Raw genomic sequence first — 26,653 nt, 5'->3', positions numbered from 1 at the left:
CTCATCTCTGGTGTCGTTTTGTCATGTGACCACATGATGACCTTTGACCCCGTCAGTCAGTGAGGACACAGTTTGCGTTCATCTCAGCTTTAATAGATTTATAGAATATAAACAAACATCTGTCAATCACCTCACACACAAATAAATAATCTGACCTTTGACCCAAACACTAAGCACTGTCCTTCAGACCTTTGGCACACTACAGTTCCCATCATCCCCTGCTCTGTGACCCCCACCCCCCACTTATAAAACAGTCCCACACATGCATCACTGTTGCCATAGTTGCCACACCTTATAAAAGGGACTGCCCTCCCCATCCAGGAAAAAAACGAGTGAGATCATCCGCAGGGCGACCAATGAGGTCTCAGAACAACAGTCCCATTGTCCTCAGTGCTGATAGTCACATGATCACAGATGCCCCCCCAGGTGAGACGCGCCTGTGTTAGAGACTGCCCAGAAAACAGCAGCATCCTGTCAGCTGATCAATAATCGATCTGATGGTGTTTGTATTGATTAACTGACCTGTTTATTGATAAGGAATCAGTTCTTAAACGCTATGAAAAATGAACAGTTTGGTTGGAACTCCTTCTTGTGCAGCTCCAACGGGACGTCACCAGGTAACCATGACCTCTGACATCAGACAGGACGCACGCTCTGTCAGGACGTCATAGCGTGACGTCCAGCAGCTTCTTGTGCAGGTACTGCTTCACCTCCTCGATGCCATTCAGCTTCTCCAGCTCGTGGTACGGCAGCTGAAGAGACAGGAAACAGCACATCACATGACCGTGATGGGAGGAGCTTACGGAACAAGCGTTAAACCCTATCACATTTACAAAAACAGACGTTTTATCTCAGAGGAAACCAGAAGTTTAAACCAACCAATCACAGCAGCTCAAACTATCTGGCCTGATGTTATTTGGCGGCAGTGGGCAGGGCCAAATGAAGTTTCTGAAGTTTAATGGCGTTAGCCAGCTAGATGAGCCCGCTTTGACTGAGGGATTGATGGCGTCCAAACGGTCAGCTGGTCTGTCTCTTTGGACACGAGTGAGCCGTGAGGTTTGCGTGGTTACTGAAGCTGGACCAGCTGCTACGTGCTGGTTAGCTGCAGAGCTATAGGTAACGCCCCCATCTAAACAAAACGACGACACAAAGGCCGAGCTGCAGCTTTATTTACATAAAGTCGTTCACAATGAATCCTTCAGTCATTTTTGTTTTAAACAGCTGTTTGTAACGTTTGTCACCGCGCTGCTTCACTCGTCTGCAGCACGTCTTCAAACGAGCAACAAGTTAAACAAACGTGAATTTGAAATCCAGAAACTTGTGAACAGAGATGGAAAATATATCATTTAGTTTAATACTGTTCAGTCTTATTGGCTGCGGCGGGGTGTGGTCAGCGGCGCGGCTGAGGCGGACACACCTGAGCAGCATCCCCACTCACGCTTCGCCGGCTTAAAACAGAATAAACTGGGTCCTGTGGTTGATGTGTTTAGGCTGTAGCTGAAACGCTGCAGCCGCGCGCAAATCGACAGCTGCAATAAAGAAGCGTACTGAAGACGTGGCAGGTCTGTCGTGCGTCGTTTACAGTGGTGCCCAAACGCACGACTGGGGCACAACAGACCCGCCCACATGTTTTCTTCTTTATTGCAGCAGTTGACTCACGCGGTTGTTTCAGTGTGAGCAGGTTCTTTATCAGGACTTTGGTTCGGGGAAGCCATGGGGGACTGTCATCAGGTAAAGTGGACAGAATCACAGCACACCGTGATACTGTGTGTGGTGACGTATCCACACTGAGTCACGGGCAAATGCAAACAGCCTGATGGCAGGCAGCCGCTCTGTGCACAGTCTCAGAGACTTATCGAACGTTTGCAGATCATTTCTGATTATAAACCATTGCAGCGCAAACTTGTCCGCGTTATTTCCCACAGAGCAGGAAGCCAACTAAGACAAGACACAGCTTCATTAGTCCCACACGTGAGAAACCTTTTGGTCAAGAGCAGCAAAAACTGGACTCCATATAATCAGACCCACGGCAGACCGATATCAGACTGACAGGCTAATCTCAGACAGACTGACAGCAGACCGGCGGCGGGCTTCAGTGACGGCGTTGGTATGTTTGATCGATCATTCTGGAGCCAAACACTGCTGTGACAGAACTTCGTGTGTCCGGATAAAACAGGCACTGATACTTCAGCTCTGATCTCCTTCAGTCAGCAGTTGAAAGGTGCTAAATGTGGCTAATCAACAGTCAGTGGACAATAGCATTAACGTCGTCAGGTGTTGGAGCCTATATCTTTTCTCTCTGTAATTGTTTCTTTAACATCACTGCTTGATGGCAAAACTGACTCACCTGCAGGATGACATATCCCAGCAACCTCAGGTGGCGGTCTCTCATGGCACGGGAGCCCACCAGGACCTCAGAGTTGTGGCAGTAGTGCCACTTATCATTGACGGACATGATGACCCTGCAGAGAGCACAGCAGGGTGGCGTTAGTGGCGGCAGGCGCTACTAATTCTGCACAGGCTCGGAGTTTGACTTACCTCCGGATCTGCCTCTGGTCTGCGGGGAGGCCGTCGGGGTCTGGCTGCTCAGGGGGGTGGAGCGGCGGTGGCGACAGGGGCGGTCTGTCAGCCCCCTCGGCGTACGTCACTCCTTTGTAGAATCCCCCAAGCTCGTGGTCCGGCCTCGGGGCTCCCGTGCCACCCTCGTCTTCCAGGATCTTCCCAATGGAAAACTGGAACAGAGAGTCCGGGGCACTGGCCCCCGCGGGCGGCTGGGTGGTGGGCGGAGCCAGGCCGTCCGAGGGCGGGCTGCTGAGGGTGGAGCTATCCTGACTCTCCAGCGAGTGCTCTTTGGCCAGGCTTGAGTAGTACTCCCCCGCCGGGACGTAGTACGGCCCGTAGTTCACCGTGCTGCCATTGGTCCCCGCCTGTGGGTGGCCCGGGTGGGGCGCGGTGCCCGGCGTGCCGCGGATGTGATGGGGCAGGAAGGCCCGCGGCTCCATTGCCCCGACCATCCCCTCACCAACCTGACACGAGTGCTCGGCGCCCTCCTCCATCGCCACGAACGGAGAGAACTTCTGGAAGTCAGAGGTAACTGCGGCAACCGCTGCATCAGCAGGCTTAGACGCCACAACAACACAGGACGGAGGAACAACAGTCAGAGAGAGGCCGGCTCCAGTGCGGATGGGAAGAACCCGCCCGGAAGTGTCCATCCACAACAGGAAGTCTGGAGAGAAGAGTAATCACATTACAGGTAGCAACACAACAGTAACATGCAGGGGCAGCTGACGGCTCCGCCCCTCTGTGACCCAGCTTCTAACACACACACACACATGCGTTTGACCTTTGAACTACGTACGCATGTGAAGGCTGCTTGTCCAAAATGTAACTTTCTGTTTAAGCAACAGGAAGTAGACCACAGCTGAAGGTCAGCGGCGTCTAATGAAACATTTTAACTTTTGCCAACAGCATCAGAAATACGGGAGGAGCATCTCAGTTACTTTGAAAGGAAGTAGCTCTGTAATTGGCTGATCAAGCAGAACACATGTGGGTGGAGCATGAGTGAAGCCAGGCCGAACCAAACCAACCAGCCAAACACTGCACGATGATCGCCATGTTTTTCAGCCCCCCCCGATATGTTTTAAAATCGTTGGAGCTCCAAATATCCAGGTGAGAGGTTGTGTGCGCAGGTGTGTCCCACCTGTGTAGTATCCCGGGGGGAGGACCTCATCCTGTTTGTAGTTATGTTCTCCAACCAGCTGCCGCAGAGCCTCAGCCACCAGACCTTTATAACTGACAGAGAACAGACCAATCAGAGCTCAGCTGCTGTCTGGTATTCTGGTCGCTTTGGTGTTGAGCACACCTGTCGGTGCTTTCTAATCCTGATGAGTTTGAGCTGAACTGACCTCGGCCTGGTGAGGTGGACGCTAACAGACTCTGTTTACACCAACCAAGAGGGTCAGTGTGCAGGTGTTACCTGTACTTGCGGTTGACCTCGTCAGCCGTGAGGGCGTGGTCAAACATCAGAACCTTGTGTGCGTCCTGCAGTCGCGGCCCTGTGTAGTCGCGGTACTCCAGCTCGACAGCGGCGTCCAACAGAGACAAGTATCGCCTGACGATGAGAGCATAGGGGCTGTCTGCGGGGAAAGCAGCACACTGGTCACACTGGCTAACCTGGTACTGGTAATCAGTCAATGGCTAGAACAGGATCAATATTATGAGTCGCAAACCAGTCACAGTGGACGGTGTAACCAGTCGATAGGGAATCGACCAGTAGTCCAGGTCCTTGGACTCATTAGTCCTCCTGCCTATTGGTTCTTGCACTCTCACTACAATCAGCTGATTTTAGATAGATATAATTTTTTATTTCGAACATGCAAATATAATTGAAATAACAACAGAAAAAACAAAACTTAAAAATCATCAAGTTTTCATGTATACAGCATGCTAACGCTAAGCTAGTCGGACAGCATGCTAACGCTAAGCTAGTCGGACAGCATGCTAACTCAGAGTGACGTTAAAGCTGAGTGTATGCAGACGCCATCCCAGCAGCCAGAGCCTGAACTTCAGCAGTCAGGCTGCAGCCTTTACCTGTTCATGTTTCTACAGTAGAATCACCATGACAACCGTTTTAAAGCCTCTTTTTGTGCGGGTGTCCTCAGCAGGATAGAGTTTGTGTTGTTTGTGTAGCCTCAGGTTTACGTTGTTAAATAAGGATGATGATGGTGTGTTTCAGATCATTTTACAGAGAAACATCAAAGTAACGTAACGAGTAGGATAACGAACGCCGTTATCCTGGAACTAACTAAGTAACATGCTGCATTACTTTTAGGAAAAGTGTTATCTGAGTAATAACTTTTTAAATATTCCCATCCCGACCGGTCAGTTGGAAAGTTGGGTTCATGTTGGCCGTACTCACTGGTGACGTTGCTGATAAAGGCGGAGGAGAAGACCCGGTGGAGGACCAGGCCGGGGAAATGTCCGAGCTGGAACAGAGACATGAGGATGTTGACCGTGGCGAGCGGCGAGCTGAGCGCCTTCAGCTCCACCACCTCTTCCAGCCGGGAGAAGAACTGCTGCTCATTGGAAGGACGGTAGCTCATCCGGCTGAACGGGAACACGAGCTTCTGGATCACCTGAGGACACACACAAACACACCTGCAGTCCTGTGCGCCGCTCTCAAGGTCACGTGACCACCAGACCAGCCTCACCTTACTGTCCAGATATTCCGCCTTCTTCACCAGAAATTCGGCGATGGTGTCGAGCAGGCGGGTTTCTCTCAGCCGATGGCGGGCGATGTATTTGGCGATCAGCGCCATCGTGTAGGGCGTGATGCTGTCCACCTTCTTTGGTAACTCCTCTGTTGGAGAGAAACATGTTACTAGTTAAGGTGAGTCAGCAGAGGCGGAGTCACCTGAACAGCTGAGACAGCAATGGCCACGTGTTCGATGGCGAGGGATGAGGGTGAAGCGACCCACCTGCCAGGCTGCTGATGAACCTCTCCTGTCTGTTCTGGTAGAACAGGTGAGAGCTGAAGATCAGCTCCAGACTCTTGTTACTCGCCTCACGGGCGCACGCTGCCAGCATCTCGTCCAGCAGCGCCATCTCCTGGTCTCGAACGCCGCTCACACTCGCCAGCGTGTGTTTGACCAGACGCAGGATCTTCCTGAGGACAGACGCACACGTGCAGTTAACCGCTGCCACGGCGCCAACATCGCAAACCTCAGCACGGGTACCAGAAACAACAACCCAGGTAACGCGCGTTCTCACCTGTTGGCGACCAGCTGTTCAGGGTTAGGCGTGCCGTTGTTAGCGCCGGCGGCTTCCTGCGGTTGCATTGACCGCCATTTGAGCCTGTAGTAGGAGAGCAGCAGGAAGAGCGTCTGCGGGTGGCGCTCTCGCTCCAGGTTTTTCTCTAGGCCGGCCAGGCAGGCCTCCGTGAGCGGGTGCTGGCTGCCCGGGTGGAGCTTCATGCTGGAGCTGAACACCATCGACACGTCCTTCTGGTTGAACTGGTTCAGCCGGGCCTGAGACTCCACCTCCAGAACCTGCACCACCTCAGAGTCGCTGGGCAGACCTGTGAGGGGTCAGATAAAGGTGAGTGGCGTCGCTGCGGGTGATAGCGGGCGTGTGTCTGAGCGTCACGCAGCGACTCACCGAGCGCGGCGACGGCGTACAAGCAGTTCACGATGCTGAAGTTGTCGAACTTGGCGCAGTCGCTGACGATGGCGTTGCAGAGCGTCCGGAAGTCCTGATGCTCCAGGATCTGTCGGGCATCGCCCTCCACTCCGGAGGCCTCGCTGTCGGTCTCACTGCTGCTGGCGCGGACGGGGGACGTGGCCTGCAGCAGCTGTCCGATCTTCTGCAGGGCGACGGGGTAGTGGTTGTGGGAGATCTTGGCGGGGTTCTGGGTGACCCAGCGCAGCACCTCGTCGGGCCGCCGTGAGCGCTCGATCAGCCGCTTCATGGTGAAGAACGTGTCGTAGCTCATCTTCTCGTGGATGAAGTTCCACGTCTTCTTCTTGCTATTGGCAGCGCCTCCTGCGGGCCCGCCACCCCCGTATGCGTGGAAGGCGCCGTGGTGCTGGAAATGGGGGGGCAGCGGGGGTGCAGCCAGGTGATGGGGCTGCGGGTGGTAGTGGAATTGTGCTCCTCGGTGGGCGTCGGGGCGACCCTGGTACAATGGGAAGGCAGGGGGAGGTGGGGCTGCATGGGGGTGAGGCACCTCGAGCACAGATAGTCCTGGCCTCCGCCCCTGTTTTACCCCGCCCCCTCCACCACCCCCTCCTCCTCCCCCCGCAGTGCCATACAGGCGGGCGGCATACATGGCGACAGACTGAGCAGCAGGGCGGGGGAGGCAGGGAGGGAGGTGGCGAGCTCGGCTCAGGAGGCGCCACCCAGTGGACAAACGCAGCATAGTCCAACAGCCAGACCGCCTGCAGACATCGGTGCAGCGCACCTGCAGAGACACACAGGTACAAATAAGCAGCAGGTCGCGCCTGATGGGCGGAGCAAATTCTGACAGATCCTAAAAATGCACATTCTGTCCTAACAAGGCCCCTCCCCGCATCAGGCAGGTCCAACCCTAAAGTTGCATCATAGGTGAAGCTGCATGAACAAAGAGAGTCTCTTCCTGTCTGACAACTGCTCTATGCCCCGCCCCACTGCACCATGTATACCCCTAATCCTGGTTACATCAACATCTGACAAGCACATCTCATCAGATGCGAGAAGCAGGATTTCAGGCTGAGCAAAGCGAGGCATTCACTGCCTGCCTGCAGAGAGTTCTGCAGTCAGATGGGGGCAGTGTTCGAAGTCTCAGCTACAGCCGCTCTGCTCATGCTGTTGTTAGTCCGTGAGTTCTAACACCCAAAGAGCTGAAGTGAACCCGAGTGTTAAAAACAATAACTTTTATTTTTGATCTCCCGCTCCATGCCATCGTTCCCTGCTCTCTTCCAGCTCACTTGTCACCCGAACGTTCAGCAGTCGTACATGCTATCCATTTCCAGCGTGTTAAAGCCAATAAACCACCCAGCTCTTGTCAGGAGACCCAGGGTTACCGGTGTGTGTGTGAGCATGACGGGGCACACCTGTCACGTGTGTGTGAACGTGCACAAACCGCCGGTTTGAAACCACATTTGGCGTCTTTCAGATCTAAGCTGAGGAAATGGTGAGCTTGTAGCTGCTGACTGTCACCACCAGGTGGCATCTTTTCACTCCCTCTCTCTCTCACACACACAGGACCACACAACCATTTAGTATATTGTGTATTTGTTGGCATGCAGACCTGATGTGAAAATCGTGTTACTGTCCTACAGTAACACTCACCTGTCCAGGTAACGTCTGAGTGAACACGCTAACTGATTACCACTAGGTGCTCTCATCACACCCACACCTGCAGAACAAACACCAAAAATGAACTGAGCATGAGAGACCCTGAACCTGCCCAGCAGGGGCACCTAGTGAACCCTCCCCCGATCACCTGACAGTCAATGAGCTGCTCGCAGACCACGCCCCCTAGCTGTCCTCCTGTCACCTGAAGTCAGGCCCACTTGCTAACATTAGCATTTAACATCCAGCATTGTCCTTTAACCCCAAATCTGCTAAAGTGCCCGTGGGGTCACAACAACGTCACTCGCTACGTCATAAAAATATGATGTCATGCTTTAAATAGCCTTCAGGGATGGAAAGTAGGCTCCTCGGGCTGTGCGCCAGCAGGCTGCCGGACAGCTGGCAAAGCTAGCCGGCTGACCCCGCTGAAAGCCGGAGCTAGCGGCGGATAGCATCAGTTCATCAAACCTGCAGCTGCTGCTTACCAATCCGGGGAGAGCAGGCTAGGTATAAACTAAGTTAAGCTAAGCTAAGCTAAGATACTGTGGCTTCCGTCTGCAGGGCTGTTAGCATGCTACCTTCTACTAGCCGCTGTTAGCCCGCCGGGAAGCGGGGGACTCGCCGGGTTGTACGCAGGTCACGGCGCGCGCTCCCCAACCGATGAGCGCGTGACAGAGCGGGAGAGTTTACCTCATGGCTCAGAAAGGCCGCAGCTACGCTCCTGAAGGTCCTGAGGCCACAGAGAGTGCGGGATCAGCGGGGAGACAGTCCGCGGTCAGCCGCTCCGATCCTCCTCACAGACGGGGACGCCATCCTGCTCTACCCGGCATGCACCTGGAGGAGAGGCCGACAGCGCCCCCAGGCGGCTGTAGCCGGGAGCGGCTCTGTGTGATTTTATTGTTTTTAAATATATTCATGTTGTAACCGCATCAGCTGAAGACGTTTATTGCATGTTAATAATCTATTTCTGTAGGGCGTAGTCCGTGTGCCCAGTAATAAGCGACCTTTAAAAGTGATCCCCCTTGTGTAGCCGGATCACTTAGAGGTCAGAGGTCAGCGCTCCTGCCTGGATTCATGTGTTTGAGTTTCAGTTCGGTGTCTTTTGATCTGCAGCCCTGAGCAGAAATGTGAGCATGAAGGGAGCAGCAGTTTATGATTAATGTTCAGTCACACTGGAAAGCTTGAAATAAAAGAGTTTCTGATTAGGAATCTGACACTAACTCATCAGCATGTTTAACAGGGTTTGACTCGTGTGTGAGTGTCTGGGTGTGTTCAGAATCAGAATACTTATTGATCCCTAGGGGAAATTATTTTTCGTTACAATGCTCCATTATAAACAAACATTAACAGAGACAGACAATACACTAACTACGAATAGCACAATATATAAAGGCATATATATATACATAAAAGTTACGTATTAATAAATAGCTGAAAAAAAAATGTTGTGTTACAGTTTGTTTAACTGGGAGCTGTTTCATGATCTTTTTGTTTGTTTTTAAGCCATAAAAATATATTTGCGCACGGAAAAATGCAGAAAATATTGAACCCTGCATAGTTGTTGTGGAGATCCTTCTCTATGCTTCTTCTAAAAGGTTGTTTGCGGCTCCTTAGCGGCCGCAGGGGGCGCCAGAGGGCGGAGTCAGCAACAAGGTAGTAGACGAAGAAGAGCTGCAGGTAAACATGTCGGCGCGTTGCTGTCACGGAGCAACTGGGGTGAACTTGAAACGCGTTTAGCTCGGCTCGCATCAGCGTGAGAGAGCCGGAGGATGGCTCACCGCTACCTGCGGCTGTCGGCGGGCTGCCGCGGCCTTTTCCGCCTGCTGCCGCCCTCCGGAGCTCCGGCCAGGCTGGTAGGTGCACGACGGGGCTAACATGCTAAGAGGCTAATCCCGCAGTCCGGAGCCCAGAGCCAGCGGGAGGCCGAACTCTGGGCTGAGGCTGCGCGAAGGCCGCGGGACCCGCAGGGGCAGCTGGCTGCAAGCTTACCATAAACAAACAGGAAGTGCACTGATACCAGCTACAGACAGGTGTACAATGTACACCTGCGTTAAAGTGGCGGTTCACTTCTTATCTCTTCATCTCCATGGTAACTGATGCTGGAGAAGTTAGAGGATATGACATCAGTAACCCCTGACCAATGGGGAATAGTCCTGGATCCCTCGGATCTTTGTAAGCGGACAGTAGTCGAGGCAGAACACCTGCACAGGTACAACCGCCTGAGACATAGACTGAGAAAACGCCTACGGCAACTCAGACTCACACAACTAACCAATCAGGTGACTGTGTGAATATTCGCATAACAATGTAAGCGGTGACTACGAACACTCTGAGCTGAGGAGTATCAGCTGCCTCCAAAGAGCTTTGGGCTCCATCACAGTCACCATGGTTACTACACCTGTAGTGTCTCAGGAGACCTGATTATGATGGCGTTCATTAGGTGTTGGCTTTAACTTCCTGTGTTGTGTACAGGCAGCCAATGGAGCTGCTTGGCACTCCGATTCGTCGCTACAGAAGCTGCTGTTTATGGAGTCATACCTGGGAACAGCAGCCTGAAGCAGGATGAGTGTTTTTGATGTGTTTCAAAGTAATGTTCTCTGAACAGTCATTAAAATCAGCTGACAGGAAGTCTTCTCTTCCTCCATGCAAAGCTCTGCGTAGTCAAAGATGCTGCTCGCTGTGAGGTCATCACTCAGCAAAGAAGCAGCGGGAAATGTTTGTCAGGTTAGCCAACAGAATGTATTAACATCCTGGAGTCCACCAAAGAAACAAAGGTGAACTCAGGTGTGTCAGTTTGAGGCTGTTTTACCTGAAACTGGTGAAACGTGACGCAGGTTAGACCGCCACGCCGCCACATACAGAAGAGAAGGGGTTGCAAACTTCCTGTTAAACTTCAGGCAGACTGATCGAACCATGATGTCAGCGCCTTCAGCACTATGTACTCTGATCTGCTGACCTGTCTGTTCACTCAGGTAACATCTTCAACCACAGCACAGGTGCAGAGTGGGCGGAGCCTGTTGAGTGACCTGCTGGGAGCCTACAGGAGGCTGAGCTCTAAACCTCCAAAAGGTACCGGCTAATCAAATTTAGACCCGCCCTCGTGTGGCCTTCCTGTTCTACGGGGGTGTTGTGATCACTGAGCTGTTTCTATAGCGCCCCCTGCTGAGTTTAATAGGAAGTGGAATGGCTCTGGTAGATCAGCTGTGATGCCCTCATCTGTGTGTGATGTCACTTCCTGTACAATCTGCTTTCTTTCTTCAGGTTTCGAGAAATATTTTCCAGACAGTCAGAAAACGCAGAAACACTCCGAAGCTGAAGCTGCAGCCAAAGGTAGAAACCTGAAATCTACTGACCTTTAATGCTCTCTACTGACCTCTACTGCTCTCTACTGACCTCTGACCTCTACTGCTCTCTACTGCTCTTTACTGACCTCTACTGCTCTCTACTGACCTCTGCTCTCTACTGACCTCTGCTCTCTACTGAAATCTACTGACCTCTACTGCTCTCTACTGACCTCTACTGCTCTCTACTGACCTCTGCTCTCTACTGACCCCTGACCTCTACTGAAATCTACTGACCTCTACTGCTCTCTACTGACCTCTGACCTCTACTGAAATCTACTGACCTCTACTGCTCTCTACTGCTCTCTACTGACCTCTCCTGCTCTCTACTGACCTCTCCTGCTCTCTACTGACCTCTACTGCTCTTTACTGACCTCTCCTGCTCTTTACTGACCTCTGCTGCTCTCTACTGACCCCTGACCTCTACTGCTCTCTACTGACCTCTACTGCTCTCTACTGCTCTCTACTGACCTCTACTGCTCTCTACTGACCTCTGACCTCTACTGCTCTCTACTGACCTCTACTGCTCTCTACTGACCCCTGACCTCTACTGAAATCTACTGACCTCTACTGCTCTCTACTGCTCTCTACTGACCTCTACTGCTCTCTACTGACCTCTACTGCTCTCTACTGACCTCTACTGCTCTTTACTGACCTCTCCTGCTCTTTACTGACCTCTGCTGCTCTCTACTGACCCCTGACCTCTACTGAAATCTACTGACCTCTACTGCTCTCTACTGACCTCTACTGCTCTTTACTGACCTCTGCTGCTCTCTACTGACCCCTGACCTCTACTGAAATCTACTGACCTCTACTGCTCTCTACTGACCTCTGACCTCTACCGCTCTCTACTGACCTCTACTGCTCTTTACTGACCTCTACTGCTCTCTACTGACCTCTACTGCTCTCTACTGACCTCTGACCTCTACTGCTCTCTACTGACCTCTCCTGCTCTTTACTGACCTCTACTGAAATCTACTGACCTCTACTGCTCTCTGCTGACCTCGACTGACCTCTACTGCCCTTTACTGTAACCCTAACTATATGCTTTAGCAAAAAGGAAAGTTTGAATCTTAAAAGTAGAGATGGTGTCTGCCTGCTGAATGTCTCTCTGTTCTTGTTCACCCGACGCTCCGTCAGGTGGATGTTTTGATGTTTGTTGCTGTTTGAGTCCCAGATTTTTATTTTTATTTTTCTCAGAATCCAAACCCGCTAACTCACAGAGAGCATCGGGGAGGTCAACGGGAGGAGGGGGGGGAGCAGGTGGCAGCAGCGGCGGGGGAAAGCGAGGAGGTCGTAAGGATGAGTCACACTGGTACAGCCGTCTGCAGAAGGTCATTCTCTCCTCCTGTCACCTCTTACCTGTCCAGGTGTAAGTGAGCTCTGGTCTCAGCTGTTGTCTGTTTCAGGGGGAGGTGCCCTGGGACGATAGGGAATTCCGGATGTACTTCCTGAGCGGGGTGGCGTTCTGGACCACCGTCACTTACTACTTCTTCCTGAGGGACGGAGGACGCGAGGTCACCTGGAAAGACTTTGTCAACAACTACCTGTCCAAAGGCGTGGTGAGGACGGCCGCTGGGCCTCTTAGTTCACGATGATGTCGTCAGACGCTCTGAAAGTAAAGTGGTCGTGTCTCTGCGGCAGGTGAAATGCAGCCATTTTTTGAATAGTTGCACGTTCCCATGGAGTAATGGGGCAGGAACACCAGGGGGCGCTGGTGTGACTGTCCCGTAACTCCACTTCCTGAATGAACTCTGTCACGCAGACATGAAAAACCAATCAGGTCAAAGCTGGTTACAGTGGTTCCTCAAACCAAGTTTAAAACGTTTGGACCTGATGATGTACAAACAGGAAGCTGACCGCTGCTGTGCATCTTCGGCAGGTGGATCGGTTGGAGGTGGTGAACAAGCGCTACGTGAAGGTGGTTTTCTCTGCGGGGAAGACGCCGGCGGACGGGGTGAGTGTGTTTCTGTCTGCAGAGCAGCGTTCTAGGCGCCGCGCTCGGTTCTGAGCGGGTTCTCGTGTGTGTCTCGCAGCAGTACGTCTGGTTCAACATCGGCAGCGTGGACACGTTTGAGAGGAACCTGGAGACGGCGCAGTACGAGCTCGGCATCGAGGGCGAGAACAGGCTGCCCGTGGTCTACTCCACCGAGAGCGACGGGTACGAGCACGACCTCCAGCCTCAGCTCCACCTCAGGCCTACACCTCTAACCACGCCTGTCTCCCTCTTCCAGCACGTTCCTACTGAGCATGCTCCCCACCGTGCTCATCATTGGCTTCCTACTCTTCATGCTGCGGCGAGGACCGGCAGGGGCGGGACGTCCTGGCCGGGGGATGGGCGGGCTGTTCAGCGTCAGCGAGACAACGGCGAAGATTCTGAAAGACGAAATCGACGTGAAGTTCAAAGACGTGGCGGGCTGCGAGGAGGCCAAGCTGGAGATCATGGAGTTCGTGAACTTCCTGAAGAACCCCAAACAGTACCAGGACCTCGGCGCCAAGATCCCCAAGGTGAGAGTCGAAGGGGGCGGGGTTATGACACAGGTCAGATGGTCAGTGCCACCATTCAGCCAAAGATAAAACTGTGAGGTGTGGGCGGGGCCTGTAGGGTCACCACTGATGGCGTTTATGTTGATGTCTGTGAGCAGGGCGCCATCTTGACCGGTCCTCCTGGCACTGGAAAAACGCTTCTCGCCAAAGCAACGGCGGGCGAGGCAAACGTGCCCTTCATCACCGTCAACGGCTCCGAGTTCCTGGAGATGTTTGTGGGCGTCGGCCCCGCCAGGGTGAGTGTGTTTTACTAACTGTGGTTACCTCACTTCCTGTTTGCCAACGTGTTCAAAATCACGTGGCTCTGTTGGGGGAGGAGTCTGGCATTGGAGCTGATGTCATTTCCTTCCCAGGTGAGAGATCTCTTCGTCATGGCGAGGAAGAACGCCCCCTGCATCCTCTTCATTGACGAGATCGACGCTGTGGGGCGCAAAAGGGGGCGGGGCAACTTTGGCGGTCAGAGTGAGCAGGAGAACACGCTGAACCAGCTGCTGGTAGAGATGGACGGTGGGTGGAGCTAAACTCAGCTTTGTAATGATGAAGACATGGCGATAGCTCACTGCTTTCTGCGCCGCAGGCTTCAACACCGCCACCAACGTGGTCGTCCTGGCGGGAACCAACAGACCCGACATCCTGGACCCGGCGCTGATGAGACCCGGCCGCTTCGACAGGCAGATCTACATCGGTGAGTCAGAGCGCCAGGCGAGCCGTGTACATCTTCCATATGAGCTCGTGTGAGGTCACAATCAGGTGATATCCTTCTCCTCTAAGGCCCTCCTGACATCAAAGGTCGGGCGTCCATCTTTAAAGTCCACCTGCGGCCTCTGAAGCTCGAGCCTGACATGGACAAAGACTCTCTGGCCAGGAAGATGGCCGCCCTCACACCTGGATTTTCAGGTAAGCGCTGCTGAATGTCGTTTCAGACTTTGTGCACCTGCTTGGTCCAAGACACACCTTTGTCCTCCCCGCTCTCCTCCAATCAGGTGCCGACATCGCCAACGTTTGTAACGAGGCGGCTCTGATTGCCGCTCGCCACCTTTCAGACGCTATCAGCCAGAAGCACTTCGAGCAGGCCATCGAGAGGGTCATCGGAGGTGAGTGCGAGAGTTCGAATGTTGGAGCGTGGCGTTGGCTGCAGGGTGATTTCATACAGCGTCTCTTCCCGTCTGAAGGCCTGGAGAAAAAGACTCAGGTCCTGCAGCCCGAGGAGAAGAAGACGGTGGCGTATCATGAGGCCGGGCACGCCGTAGCCGGATGGTTCCTGGAGCATGCCGATCCGCTGCTGAAGGTGACTCGATCGCCGCGGTGCTGTAGCTGCACAATTGAGTGAAATTTGAATGGGGGCTGGTGCAGACTCATCAGTTTGTGTTGTGACCTGCACAGGTGTCCATCATCCCCAGAGGGAAGGGTCTGGGCTACGCGCAGTACCTGCCCAAAGAGCAGTACCTGTACACGAAGGAGCAGCTGCTGGACCGCATGTGCATGACTCTGGGGGGCCGAGTCTCGGAGGAGATCTTCTTCGGCCGGATCACCACGGGCGCTCAGGACGACCTGCGAAAGGTGACGCAAAGCGCCTACGCCCAGGTGAGCCGTCAATACGGGTGTTTTCTCTTTGCACACCGCCGACGCCATCATCGGAGTGATTAGTACCGTTCTTCTTCATCAGCTGTTTATTTTGAGGGGCTTCTCTGTTTGGGGCTTTCATGTTAAAAGCACAGCAGCAGAGAGCTCTGATCCACGGCAGCTCTGATCCACGGCGCCTCCAGAAGTCTTAAAGCTCTGTGTAGTTTGGGCCGAGTGCATGAATCAGAATGAGCCTCTCAGGTTTAACTTTAGAAACACCTGAGAAAGAGTCGCCAGCATTTGGATCCACAGTTTAGCCGTAAGCCAGAGTCTTGAAGCTCAATCATCTGGACGTTTCATCATCATCAGGTGACTCCGTCAGTCTCAGCTGAATGCAGGTTTCAACCTTAAACAGGACATCTGCACAACGCCTGACTGCAGCACCACTGATGGAACAATGGGCATTTACATGACGTGTGAGGGGGCCTAACCTGTCACCATGCTACAATGCTGTGATTGCAGCCATTCCCCGGCTCTCTGTGGACGCCACTCATGGACATTGATCAGTGGCTGTTGATGAGTGGTCGTGACAGTTTGCATATTAATGATCATAAACTGACCTGACAGCCCATTGGTCGTCAGGTGTCGGTCTTTGTGCAGATGTCCAATAAGACTGCAACCTGCAGTCAGCTGAGACTGAAGGAGTCACCCGATGAAGACGATACCTTCAAATGAACAGAATCAACCTATTTCCAGAGGCTTAACAGCCTCAGGCTGTGTGAGGCAGGTGTGATACCTGAGAGGTGTTGCAGGTGTTAGCCTTCACTGTAAGTCTCAGGATGACGTTCGAACGAGAGCCTTTAAAGCCGAGTTCGGGGGGAGACGTGAACCTCGAAGCTTTGGCTCTTTGATGAGCTCCAGTCGTGTTTTTGTTAGTGCAGGTTTTGGAAATGAAGTTGTTCCTGTGGGGGTTCTGCTCGGTCTGACCTCCTCCTTGTGTTCTCCTGCAGATCGTTCAGTTTGGGATGAACCCGAAGGTGGGCCAGGTGTCCTTCGACCTGCCGCGCCAGGGCGAGATGGTTCTGGAGAAGCCGTACAGCGAGGCCACGGCCCGCCTCATCGATACCGAGGTCAGAACCCTGATCAGCGAAGCGTACCAGAGAACACAGCAACTCCTCAACGACAAGAAGGCCGAGGTGGAGAAGGTAGGCTCAGCTGTGTTCTACGTGCCTCAGAAAGCCACTGAGTCACGAGGCTCTGGGCGGTTCTGGTTCAGTTCTGCGGAGCAGGGTCCTGCGTGCTTCTGCCCGTGATCATTCTGTGCTCACCTGTCCTCTGTGGCGTTGGCAGGTGGCGCAGCGGCTACTGGAGAAGGAGGTTCTGGATAAGAACGACATGGTGGAGCTGCTCGGCAAACGGCCCTTCGCTGAGAAGTCGACTTATGAGGAGTTCGTGGAAGGAACCGGCGGCGAGGACGAAGACACGACGCTGCCCGAGGGTCTGAAGGACTGGAAGCAGGAGAGGAGGCCGGAGCGGGAGGAGACCCCGGACGAGCAGGTGGCCCGGCAGATCTCCGGAGGAATGCCCTTCTAGAAGTTCCTCCGGGTTCTGTCCTCCTGCCGGAGAGCCTTCTGAGGCCTCCTGATGAACTTCAGCAAGGCCAGGGTGGAACCTGAAGACCTAAAGAACGTTTCCTGTGTAGAACATCGCGTATTTATTGATCCGAGACTATCGACGGCGTTCTGCTCCATCCATGAAATCACTCATCATCACCATGGTAACGTGCTGCTGGAGGCTGCTCAGAGATGAGATATTGATTAGTTGTTGCTAGCATGCTGTTTCATAATGGAATAAATGTGTAAATGTGTTTGACATGTTTAAATAAAGTCAGAGAAACTGATCGATCACCAATCACCGCTCCGTGTGATCAATAACACACACACTTCCTGTAAACACACACAGAGGAGGTAAACGAGACTGAACTGTGTGTGCACAGAGGAACCAGGTGAGGATGGGAGCAGTGTTCTCCCCCTGGTGGGACGTGCTGTAAGAATATGAGAGTACAGTCTTCATGTAGGCCTGGCTGGTAATCTGGTGGATTATGCAGCGCGATGTCTGGAAGCAGTGCTGCTGCGCACCGTTTCACTAACTGAGAGGAGGGTCCAAGCCCCTCTAAACGCGAGGCTTGGTATGTCCTGGACCTGAGAGCAACGCTACACACTTCAGGCTCAAAGTTACTCGCCGAGTGGAAAAGAGCCTTCATGGTCAAACGGCGAGTTGGTGATGCTGAGTATGAGGTGGTGCGGACAGGACGTCTTTAACAAAGTAACAATGTGATCAAAGCTTTGATGGTAGAGCTAAATGTTTCCAAAGAAACGCGACATTTAAAGGATGGCTGGTTTGTACGAAGCAGAGCGCATCCTGCCTTTTTATTACACAGTGTGTCCAACTTCTGTTTAGCAGTACTGGTTTTATTTAGCATAGCCCTATCCTTGTGCCCGAGGGTTTTTGGCTCAGACTCCAGTGTGGTGATATTTTCATTGCCTGTCTTCTTCTTAAAGGAAGCAAAGGAACTGATCCTCCCTCTCAAATATGCTTTCATAGCCAATGTAGTGTCCTCTCAACCTCTTGTCTCCTTAAAAATTAGATGTCATCCCTGATCATTTTAGTAATAACAGTAAGGACACATTCAAACGCCACCTACCACTTTTGAGAAATCCTGGTCTCAGTCTAGTATTTGGTTGAAGTCTGCGCCTACTATTGTTTGTGCACCGTGCGATTCCAAAAGAAGCTGTGATAAATGATGAAAAGCGTAGGCGTGTCTGCATTGGGAGCATAAATATTACATAAAATTACTGGTGTATCTAATAATTGTCCACGTACTAGTTTATATCTACCCTCCTTATCTACTTTTGCCTCAGTGAAGTTAAGACAAAGTTTTATGACTCAGAACCGACAGCCCTGCACTTTTGCCCGTTCCAGGGTTAGGGTGATGTTAAAACGGTCTTTTTCTTAATTACATTATTCAGTCCATTAACATTCCAGCTGGCTATTTTTAGATCCGTCTATCCATGTGGCAATGTGGGAATTACACTTAGTGCACCAACTCACATGTACAAACCTTTGAGAGAGTGGTGTAGAGATAAACAAACCTACACAATCCTGTTGGACTTCTTTATGTGGAGAATTTAAATGGAGCCAAATTCATGGAGGGAAATTCTGCTTAAGCAACAAAGTTAGTGGAGCTTCATTTAAAGTACTTCATCATACGGACACTGGAGAGGTTTAAGCTTGAGAACTATTCTTGTTGTTTGTGTCACTTCCACACTGAAGCTGTTTGTCACCTGTTGTATCCATGTGTATAAATGCCAGACTCTTTCAGAATGATGTTTATTATTACAGACAGACCAATAAACCAAAAACTCGAACTTAAAGTCTGTTTTGAAGGGAAAGATTTAATTCACTACCTACTTCCTCCGACCTCTGCTGCTCTTGGGGAAAATTCCTATTCATACAAAATGATGGACAGACTGCAAAGCCTATATTAAACACTTCTGCAACAAACACAGTGCCACAGTTAAAGACCTTGAAAACACAAAGGAAATTAAAATACATTACATTTTGGACTTATAATATTTTAATTTTATTATTTTTATTGTTGTGTTCTTGTATTCCGCCATCATCATCACCCGTCATCCATCTCTGACACTCTTCTGTAGTTAGATGTTGGTCTTTCAGCTCCCTAAATTACACTTTCAAAATAAATTGGATTAAAAAACATCTCAAAAACCCAAACTCCATCTGGAACTTAATTTCTCATCATATCTTTTCACATTTGGGTAGCTTGGACTTTATTCTTCTCTGTAACTACAATATTCAGAAAATCCCAATGAAACTCTCAAACGTTCATCAACAAGCTCTTTTGGCATAGTCCTTAATCTATAAACACAACTTTTCTCCACAAAGGTTTTATATTTGGAACAACTAACACTCTTTACAAGTCGCTGTTCTTTGAAAACTGGTTTAATAATGGTATTCTTCTGCTAAGTCAACTATTCAATAACGCAGGCTTATTATACAATTACTCAGAGTTCCTATCCGGATATAACATCCCAGTATCCCCAAGGGAGTTTTGTATTGGTTTTGATGCCATACCGTCTGCTCTGTCCATGTTGTTTAGAAATACCACTGCCTCCCCACTCCTGTTCTTGTCCCGCTCTGTCCTGAGAGACTCCTTTAGGTCAGATTTGTTTCTCCTCTTGTAAAGGTGTGAATGCCAAGATTAGGTCTCTTTTTCAAGAGCCACTTGTCTCCATTCCTCCTTCCATTTCTTTCTGGTCTAATTTTGTCAAGGACATTGACTGGGAAAAAAAGTTTGGTGTTTGCCACAAAAATTCCTCCTTACTAACAAAGGGAAGGAAATTTTATTTAAGCTAATTCATAGATTTTACCCTGTTAAATGCTTCCTTCAAAATATAAGAGGGATATAGATACTCTTTGCTCCTTCTGTAAGATCGCCCCAGAGACCTGCTCACATCTACTCTGGTCTCGTACCTCTACGCAGATTTTGTGGAAAGATATTGCTGTTTTCATCTCTAAGAACATCTTATCAAATTTTGTGCTTTTTTACCAAAATGTGTTATTTGGTTACACTGACTTTAGCAGGAAAGACTCGAATGCTTTTTACCTTATTAATCTGATTTTAATCCTCGCCAAATGCCATATCCATAAATGTAAGTTTTCAAGCAAGGAACCTCACTTTCTCACTTTTAGGAAAGAAATTGAACTCTATGTGAATACAATTTGCTCCTCTCACAACAAAAAAAGCTTTAAAAACTGTAAATGTTTGTACTATATTTAATGTCCTTGTTTAATTATTCAGTGTCACTGTATCTCTCGCTTTTTTCCTTTTCTTTTTTTCTTTCCTTTTCTTCTCTCTCCTTTTAATGTTGATATGTATCTTAGTTGTTTAATTTGACACGCCGTTCCATTGTAATATAATTTTGTCTCCTCCATAAAGTTCTGAGAAAAAACTGGTCCTGCTTCCGGCTTCAGCTCCTGAAGTTGTCGTTTGTTCAAACACTCTTCTGTCAGAGGAAGTGACGTCAGCCGGAGCCGCGGTGCGGACTGCGGGGACTCCGAGCGCAGAACCATCCGAACCGAAGCGAGCGGAGAGCGGGGAGAGCAGCGCGGGAGCAGCTGTATGGCGGCGGCCGTTTCTGCGGTACGATCCGAAATGTGCCTGGATGGAAACACGAAGCTAAGCTAATGCTAACAGCAGGGACCCTCGGCGCGTGCTCCGTAACACAATCGGTTCGACACCACAGACTGACCGGAACCGACCGCAGAGGTCGATTAATCGATCAGCCGCTGATCGGTTCTCTGTGATCAACGGTGTGCGCGCGGCTCAGCTAGGCTAACTGTTAGCACGGAAGTTCTGGACGGTTCTGCTAGCTGCTGATGCTAAGCTAACAACCTAGGAGGGTTAAAGTGCCAACTTACCGTCCACGGTGGTAGTTTCGCTCACCTGTACTGAGAAGGTGGTTCACTTCTCACCTGAGTGTATCAGTGTGGGAACTGATCATCACCTGTACGCAGGTGAAGTTCCACATTAGAAATGAACACATGAAGATACAGGTGTGTTATTCTAAAGATGCTGATGATCCTGGAGTAGCAGACCTGTTCGTACCTGCTCACCTGAGATCAGGTGAACTGAGTGTCCTAAAAAAATCTAAACCACAAACGAGGAAAATGCGGCACACGAACCAACACCGCGGTCCCCGAATTTGACAGAACGCCACAGACCGAGCAGCAGGTACACCGTTGCCTCGACGACCTCCTCCTCTGTTTCCACTGCTACTGTTTGATGTACACTACGCTGATCCAGGTCACCTGTTACAGCACTCTGAATAGAACATGATCATCAGTCAATCAGGTTGCTGGTGTGGTTGGAGCTGAGTGTGAGTCTCTGTGGCTGTTCAGCCTGACCTCACCTGCGCAGGTGAAGGTCTCACCTGTGTGGCTGCACTTGTACCGATGATGATAAAGTTTGTGTTCAGCATGAAGGAAACAATAAAAACCCACGCAGAAGAAGAGTCGTTAAGTGGAGGTTTGTTTAGCTCTGTGAGTGGAGGCGGGGCATCAGCTGTGTCTGAGGTGATGTCACAGACTGATGGGTATGGGTGAAGTTTAGGATGGGTGCAGCCTCTGACAGCGTGAAGAGAACAGCTGTGATTGATCGTCTGTGCGATTGATCGCTAATCAGTCAGTATTGATCTCTGACAGGGAGGGCCGGCTCTCATCATGGAGAATGGACAGAGCACCACCACCAAGCTGGGGCTGCCACCGCTCACCCCCAACCAGGCGGAGGCGCTGCAGAAGGTCTATAAACACACACATAAACACACACACACACACACACACGTGCTGTTGTGACTGGCGAGCTGTGATTGGCTGTTTGTGTGCAGGCGAAGAAGTACGCAATGGAGCAGAGCATCAAGAGCGTCCTTGTCAAGCAGACTCTGGCTCAGCAGCAGCAGATCACCAACCTGCAGGTATCCTCACAAGTGTGCTCAGGGGGCGGGGCGTCAGAGGGAACAGCATAGGTAACAGCAGTCACACGGTGGGAGTCAGACCCGCTCACCCAGGTGAGCTGAAGCATTAATCGGGCAGCCACTGAGGAGAGTCTGATATTGATTATTAGTTTTGGATTCACCACATCATGGAGCCGTCATGGTGTCAGAAAATATTTTATTGATACAAAACTTTCACAGAAAGGCAAAAAAAGACTCACAAAGATCAAACACACGCGAGGAACGTGATGAAACCTTGATTTAAACTTTATTTAACCTCCTGAGACATGAACTCTTCCACGGCAGCATTTTTAATTTCTCTTTGATATTCGGGCTGATTGGGGCCCAAATTACCAGATTTTTTTTTTTAACCTTATTTTGGTTTTTAAGAAAAATCAGAGCCACATATGAGGATCTTCATTTAAAATGTCGATAGAACAGTAGCAGCATAACGTCCTCGTAGGTGGAAATCAGGCCCATGTAGAGCAAAGTTGAGTATTTTGGTCTAAATAACCCAAAATGTGACGTCACATGTGGACGCAGGTCCGAGGAGGTTAAACGTGTAATCTGACAGTTGTGTTGCACTGAGTCAGCAAACACGCGCTTTCTCTCCATTGGTTTCACGCGTCGCTCAAACGTCACGTCATCTGTGACGTTTAAGTCAGCGCGACAAGTCTGGTGACGTGGTTACAGAACGATGGGCTGCTGCGATGGGTCAAAACTGAGCCCCGCCCACGGCCGCCCCCGGTTCTCACCTCCCTTGGCCTCACCGCTCTGACGAACACTTCTGCTGACTCGTGTTTTTCATCTGCAGTGGGTGCAGACTTGGCTCCGCCCCTGTGCTTCGTCACACTGAACCTTTTCTCTCATGTGTGTCTCAGATGGCGTCTCTGACGATGGGTTTGGGCGACGCTCTGTCTCCTCTGCAATCGGTGAGTAACAGCGTGCAGCGCCTCCTTGCTGAGCGGCGAGCTGCTGGCTGATTCTTCTTCTCTGCTTTCTGTGTGTCTGTTCAGGTGGCGGCTCAGCGGCAGAGAGCGCTCGCCATCATGTGTCGCGTGTACGTTGGATCCATTTACTACGAACTCGGAGAGGACACCATCAGGCAGGCCTTCGCCCCCTTTGGACCAATCAAAAGCATCGACATGTCCTGGGACTCTGTGACCATGAAGCACAAGGTCACACATACACACACACTCATATAAAACACACACACCACACTCTGAGGTGGGCGGGTCTAACCGTTGCCATGGCACCTGCAGGGCTTCGCCTTCGTGGAATACGAGATGCCTGAAGCAGCGCAGCTTGCACTGGAGCAGATGAACTCAGTTGTCCTCGGAGGACGGAACATCAAGGTGAGTCCAGCTGATGATGAAGCCCCGCCTCCTCTGACTCTGAGCCGGGTTTTGAGTTTCCCTTCTCGCTGTCTCGCAGGTCGGGAGGCCCAGCAACATCGGCCAGGCTCAGCCAATCATCGACCAGCTGGCGGAGGAAGCGCGTGCCTTCAACAGGATCTACGTGGCGTCAGTGCACCCCGACCTCTCCGACGATGACATCAAGAGTGTGTTCGAGGCCTTTGGAAAGATCAAGTCGTGCATGCTGGCCCGCGAGCCGACCACGGGCCGGCACAAAGGCTACGGCTTCATCGGTGAGCGGCCGATCGGCTCCGCCGCGGCGTGAAAGCTTTAACAGGGAAGACGCAGAGGGGTGTGGACCCTCTCAGGTGCACCCAGGGTCAGTGACCCACCCCCTTGCGGTTCTCATGTTTGGATTCACCAATCTGTTTCCATAGCAACTCAGCCTGACGGGTCGACTTCATTTTAAGGGTTTGTTAGGCTCAGTTAGCCCTGTCAGCTGACGGGGAGCCCAGGTGTGACACCTGAACACCTGGGCTCCCTGTCAGCTGACAGACAGCTCTGTTCAGGGTGGGGCTCTGTGTGATGTAGGCGGGACTTCTGACGGCGGTCTGCTCATTTCCTGCGTGCAGAGTATGAGAAGGCTCAGTCGGCCCAGGACGCCGTCGCCTCCATGAACCTGTTCGACCTGGGTGGTCAGTACCTGCGCGTGGGCAAAGCCGTGACGCCACCCATGCCCCTTCTCACACCAACAACGTCTGGTGGACTGCCCACTGCCGCCGCCATGGCTGCTGCCGTCGCCACCGCAAAGATCACAGCTCAGGTAACTCAGGGAGCTCCGCCCCCCCAGAGACAAGGCACAGGAACATGCTCTAAGAAGTGTAGTAGATGCAGTGCGGTAGTTTTTCTGCCTGTATGTGCACAGAAGCAGTGGTATGTAGTGTTTCCTGTAGTACAGGATTGTAGTGTTTGAGACAGCTGTACTGATTATGTTCTGTGGTGCGTTCAGGAGGCGGTGGGAGCATCGGTGCTCGGAGCGCTGGCCGGACCGGCGCTCCTGTCCCAGCAGCTCGGAGGCCTCCCTCAGGCTGTCATGGCCCACCAGGCTCCAGGTGTCATCACAGGTAGGAACACCTGAGCCCTGTCAACACACACACACAGGCTCCACCCACATGACATCACATCTTGAGTTTGGGGCAGTCTTCTCCGCCCACACGTCTCACCTCTCTTTATTTTGAAGCCAGGCTCATCCAAAGATGCTAACCAATAAAAGGTGCTCCAACAGGTAACACTTCCTGCTTCCTGTTTCAGGTGTGACCCCAGTGAGACCTGGTGTGCCTCAGGTGGGCTTGGTGAACCCTGTGCTGGCCACGCCCCCAACACAGACGGTTTCCTTTGGTGCTGATCCAAAGAAGAAAGAGGAGGAGGAGCGTCAGCAGGAGGTGCAGCAGGACGGCGCCATGGAGCCGCTGAGCGACCAGGAGCACATGAGCATCAGCGGCAGCAGCGCCCGACACATGGTGATGAGGAAGCTGCTGCGCAAGCAGGAGGTACGCTTCAGTCCCGCCCACCCCTAATGGCGAATCGTTGGTTCTAGTGGTCGTGACCTGTCGTATCTCCTTTCAGTCCACCGTCATGGTTTTGAGGAACATGGTCGGGCCCGATGACATCGACGACGACCTGGAGGGCGAGGTCACCGAGGAGTGCGGGAAGTTCGGCCAGGTGAAGCGAGTCATTATCTATCAGGAGCGTCAGGGAGAGGAGGACGACGCCGAAGTCATCGTCAAGATCTTTGTGGAGTTCTCAGAAGCTGCCGAGATGAACAGAGCCATCCAGGCGCTGAACCACCGCTGGTTCGGCGGCAGGAAGGTGGTCGCTGAGGTTTACGACCAGGAACGCTTCGACAACGGGGACCTGTCGGCGTAGAGCACGCTCGTCGGGGAGCGTAGCATAGCGGGCTCTTTCTAACTTGTCTGTTTTTCATCGGTGTTTGTCTCCAGGGAAACGTCTCCGCGTCCTCTGCTCCAGTGTTTCTGTGCAGGGTCAAAGGACGAAGCAGCTGCTTCTCATGTTTCAGCTGCTCGCCGCCTCGCCGTTTCTTACAGCCACTGCTTTCCTAACACGATGTCCTTCGTTTCCATGGTAACAGAAACGGGACACAGAGGGCGTCAGTTAAAAATGTACCATGAGCTCCGTGCTAACGTTAAGAGCTCAACTGATTTACATGGTCTGATATCAGTTTGTCAGCAGTTTCATTGAGTGATGTCACGCTCGACTCCACCCACTGTAGATGGTGCCAGTGGAGCCGCCCTGCTGGACAAACTGTGTATTGACGAGTTTCATTTACTGAATTTTTTTTTTTTTAAAAACGGATTTTGGATTGGCGCGATTAGAAACGTTGTCGATCGCGTTCTACTAACTCTCACGCCCCTTCTCCTTAGAACACTGGGCAGGGCCGCGGCACCGACACCCTGAGAGTGAGGCGTAAAGATTTGGTTTGAAACACACAAAAACAATCACCAGCAGGAAGGAAAAACTGGACCTGACGTCCAGGAACCAGGACCCACAGATCAGTAAGTTGAACAGTAACTTCCTGTCTGGGTTCTGACCCAGTTACACGGCCGCGGTGCCTTCAGGGACCTTCTGTACAATGGTGAGCCGGCCGGAGCTGAAACATGAAGCAACTGTGGACCAGATGTGACGTCACCTGTGTTCTTCCAGATGTTCAGCCTTTTGTTCACAGCCTCACAAGAGAAACACCTGGAGTCTAACAAACTGACTAAACCTGAACGCACCACAGCATCATCCACTCTCAGGCCGTCTCCCGCTTGTCCCGAGGAGTCACATGATCCCAGTCTCTGAGCAACTTTGAGCCTCAGAGGCGGTGCTGCGTTCAGGTGCTCTTCGGGGTTTGAAGGTCAAACACCGAAACTTGTGAATAAAACTCTTTTTTTTTTTTTCTGCTGTTTTGTTTGTGTGAAGCTGCTCTCTGATTGGTCGGCAGTTGAGTGCAAAAATCTGTTTGATAATAAAAGATAATAGAAAGCAGACGAGGTGTTTGAGTACAGGAAGTAATCAGCTGTCTGCTGAACGTTCAGGAAAGACCTGAGCTCACCTTCATCACTCTGGAGGAAGAAGCATGGGCACGGACAAAGCCTGCATTCTGTCTGAAGGCCACCAGGGGGCAGTAGCTTTGGTAAGGCAGCTTTCTGACCTTTGACCTGTGTAAAAACATCCTGCTGAGGTTGTGGGCTCAGTTTTACGTAACACTGTGGCTGTATCCCAATCCAGGGTCTGCAGCCTTAAAGGCCGCATTTTAAGGCCGATTACGTCACAGCGACGCGCCGAAGGCTGTCCCAATTCAAAGGCTGCTCGAAATGCAGCCCTGAAGTGCGTCCTTCATTTCCCTGAATTTTAAGGATGTGGCGGTGTAGACTTCGTGGCC

The 26,653-nt window shown here is 51.6% G+C and overlaps 3 protein-coding genes across 4 annotated transcripts; 2 read left to right on the top strand and 1 right to left on the bottom strand.

Annotated features, from left to right (window-relative positions):
• Positions 1-239: 239 nt before the first annotated feature.
• Positions 240-8,643, bottom strand: fastk (Fas-activated serine/threonine kinase). The gene is made up of 11 exons (XM_085377389.1): positions 8,521-8,643; positions 6,157-6,958; positions 5,770-6,076; positions 5,478-5,665; positions 5,211-5,359; positions 4,919-5,135; positions 3,977-4,136; positions 3,701-3,792; positions 2,539-3,226; positions 2,348-2,462; positions 240-752 (listed from the first exon to the last, which is right to left on the bottom strand). The coding sequence occupies exons 2-11, from the start codon at positions 6,914-6,916 to the stop codon at positions 666-668; spliced, it is 2,763 nt and encodes a 920-aa protein (XP_085233515.1). The 5' UTR covers positions 6,917-6,958; positions 8,521-8,643; the 3' UTR covers positions 240-665.
• Positions 8,644-9,504: 861 nt separating this feature from the next.
• afg3l2 (AFG3-like AAA ATPase 2) lies at positions 9,505-17,185 on the top strand. Of its 2 annotated transcripts, none has more exons than XM_085377391.1 (17): positions 9,505-9,683; positions 10,803-10,899; positions 11,092-11,160; positions 12,372-12,505; positions 12,581-12,733; positions 13,054-13,128; positions 13,211-13,332; positions 13,406-13,679; positions 13,817-13,954; positions 14,072-14,225; positions 14,296-14,403; positions 14,490-14,615; positions 14,702-14,812; positions 14,891-15,006; positions 15,102-15,302; positions 16,292-16,486; positions 16,632-17,185. In XM_085377391.1, exons 1-17 carry the CDS (start codon positions 9,600-9,602, stop codon positions 16,872-16,874), a joined length of 2,400 nt encoding a protein of 799 aa, XP_085233517.1. In that variant the 5' UTR covers positions 9,505-9,599; the 3' UTR covers positions 16,875-17,185. The 2 variants fall into 2 exon arrangements, with proteins under 2 accessions (XP_085233517.1, XP_085233516.1); XM_085377390.1 differs by having other exon boundaries at positions 13,208-13,332.
• Positions 17,186-20,390: 3,205 nt separating this feature from the next.
• Positions 20,391-26,385, top strand: puf60a (poly-U binding splicing factor a). The gene is made up of 11 exons (XM_085377489.1): positions 20,391-20,505; positions 21,567-21,662; positions 21,749-21,835; positions 22,735-22,785; positions 22,870-23,031; positions 23,116-23,208; positions 23,288-23,501; positions 23,841-24,031; positions 24,218-24,332; positions 24,520-24,758; positions 24,835-26,385. Exons 1-11 carry the CDS (start codon positions 20,485-20,487, stop codon positions 25,132-25,134), a joined length of 1,569 nt encoding a protein of 522 aa, XP_085233615.1. The 5' UTR covers positions 20,391-20,484; the 3' UTR covers positions 25,135-26,385.
• Positions 26,386-26,653: the final 268 nt, after the last annotated feature.

The sequence above is a fragment of the Diplotaxodon limnothrissa genome, linkage group LG18 (genome assembly GCF_057381915.1).
Source record: "Diplotaxodon limnothrissa isolate DT_005_m linkage group LG18, D_limnothrissa_male_GT1.1, whole genome shotgun sequence".
Classification (NCBI taxonomy): Eukaryota; Metazoa; Chordata; class Actinopteri; order Cichliformes; family Cichlidae; genus Diplotaxodon; species Diplotaxodon limnothrissa.
Note: the sequence above shows the minus strand (reverse complement) of the source record. Positions and strands in the feature narration are given on the sequence as shown.

Excerpts from the sequence above, each read along its gene's own strand:
- fastk (XM_085377389.1), bottom strand. The coding sequence starts at position 6,916 with ATGCTGCGTTTGTCCACTGGGTGGCGCCTCCTGAGCCGAGCTCGCCAC. Across the intron at positions 5,360-5,477 it reads GTTCATCAGCAGCCTGGCAG|AGGAGTTACCAAAGAAGGTG; the intron begins GTGGGTCGCTTC and ends TCTCTCCAACAG. Across the intron at positions 2,463-2,538 it reads GACCAGAGGCAGATCCGGAG|GGTCATCATGTCCGTCAATG; the intron begins GTAAGTCAAACT and ends TGCTCTCTGCAG.
- afg3l2 (XM_085377390.1), top strand. The coding sequence starts at position 9,600 with ATGGCTCACCGCTACCTGCGGCTGTCGGCGGGCTGCCGCGGCCTTTTC. Across the intron at positions 11,161-12,371 it reads AGCTGAAGCTGCAGCCAAAG|AATCCAAACCCGCTAACTCA; the intron begins GTAGAAACCTGA and ends TATTTTTCTCAG. Across the intron at positions 14,404-14,489 it reads CGACAGGCAGATCTACATCG|GCCCTCCTGACATCAAAGGT; the intron begins GTGAGTCAGAGC and ends TTCTCCTCTAAG.
- puf60a (XM_085377489.1), top strand. The coding sequence starts at position 20,485 with ATGGCGGCGGCCGTTTCTGCG. Across the intron at positions 20,506-21,566 it reads TGGCGGCGGCCGTTTCTGCG|GGAGGGCCGGCTCTCATCAT; the intron begins GTACGATCCGAA and ends GATCTCTGACAG. Across the intron at positions 24,032-24,217 it reads CCGCAAAGATCACAGCTCAG|GAGGCGGTGGGAGCATCGGT; the intron begins GTAACTCAGGGA and ends TGGTGCGTTCAG.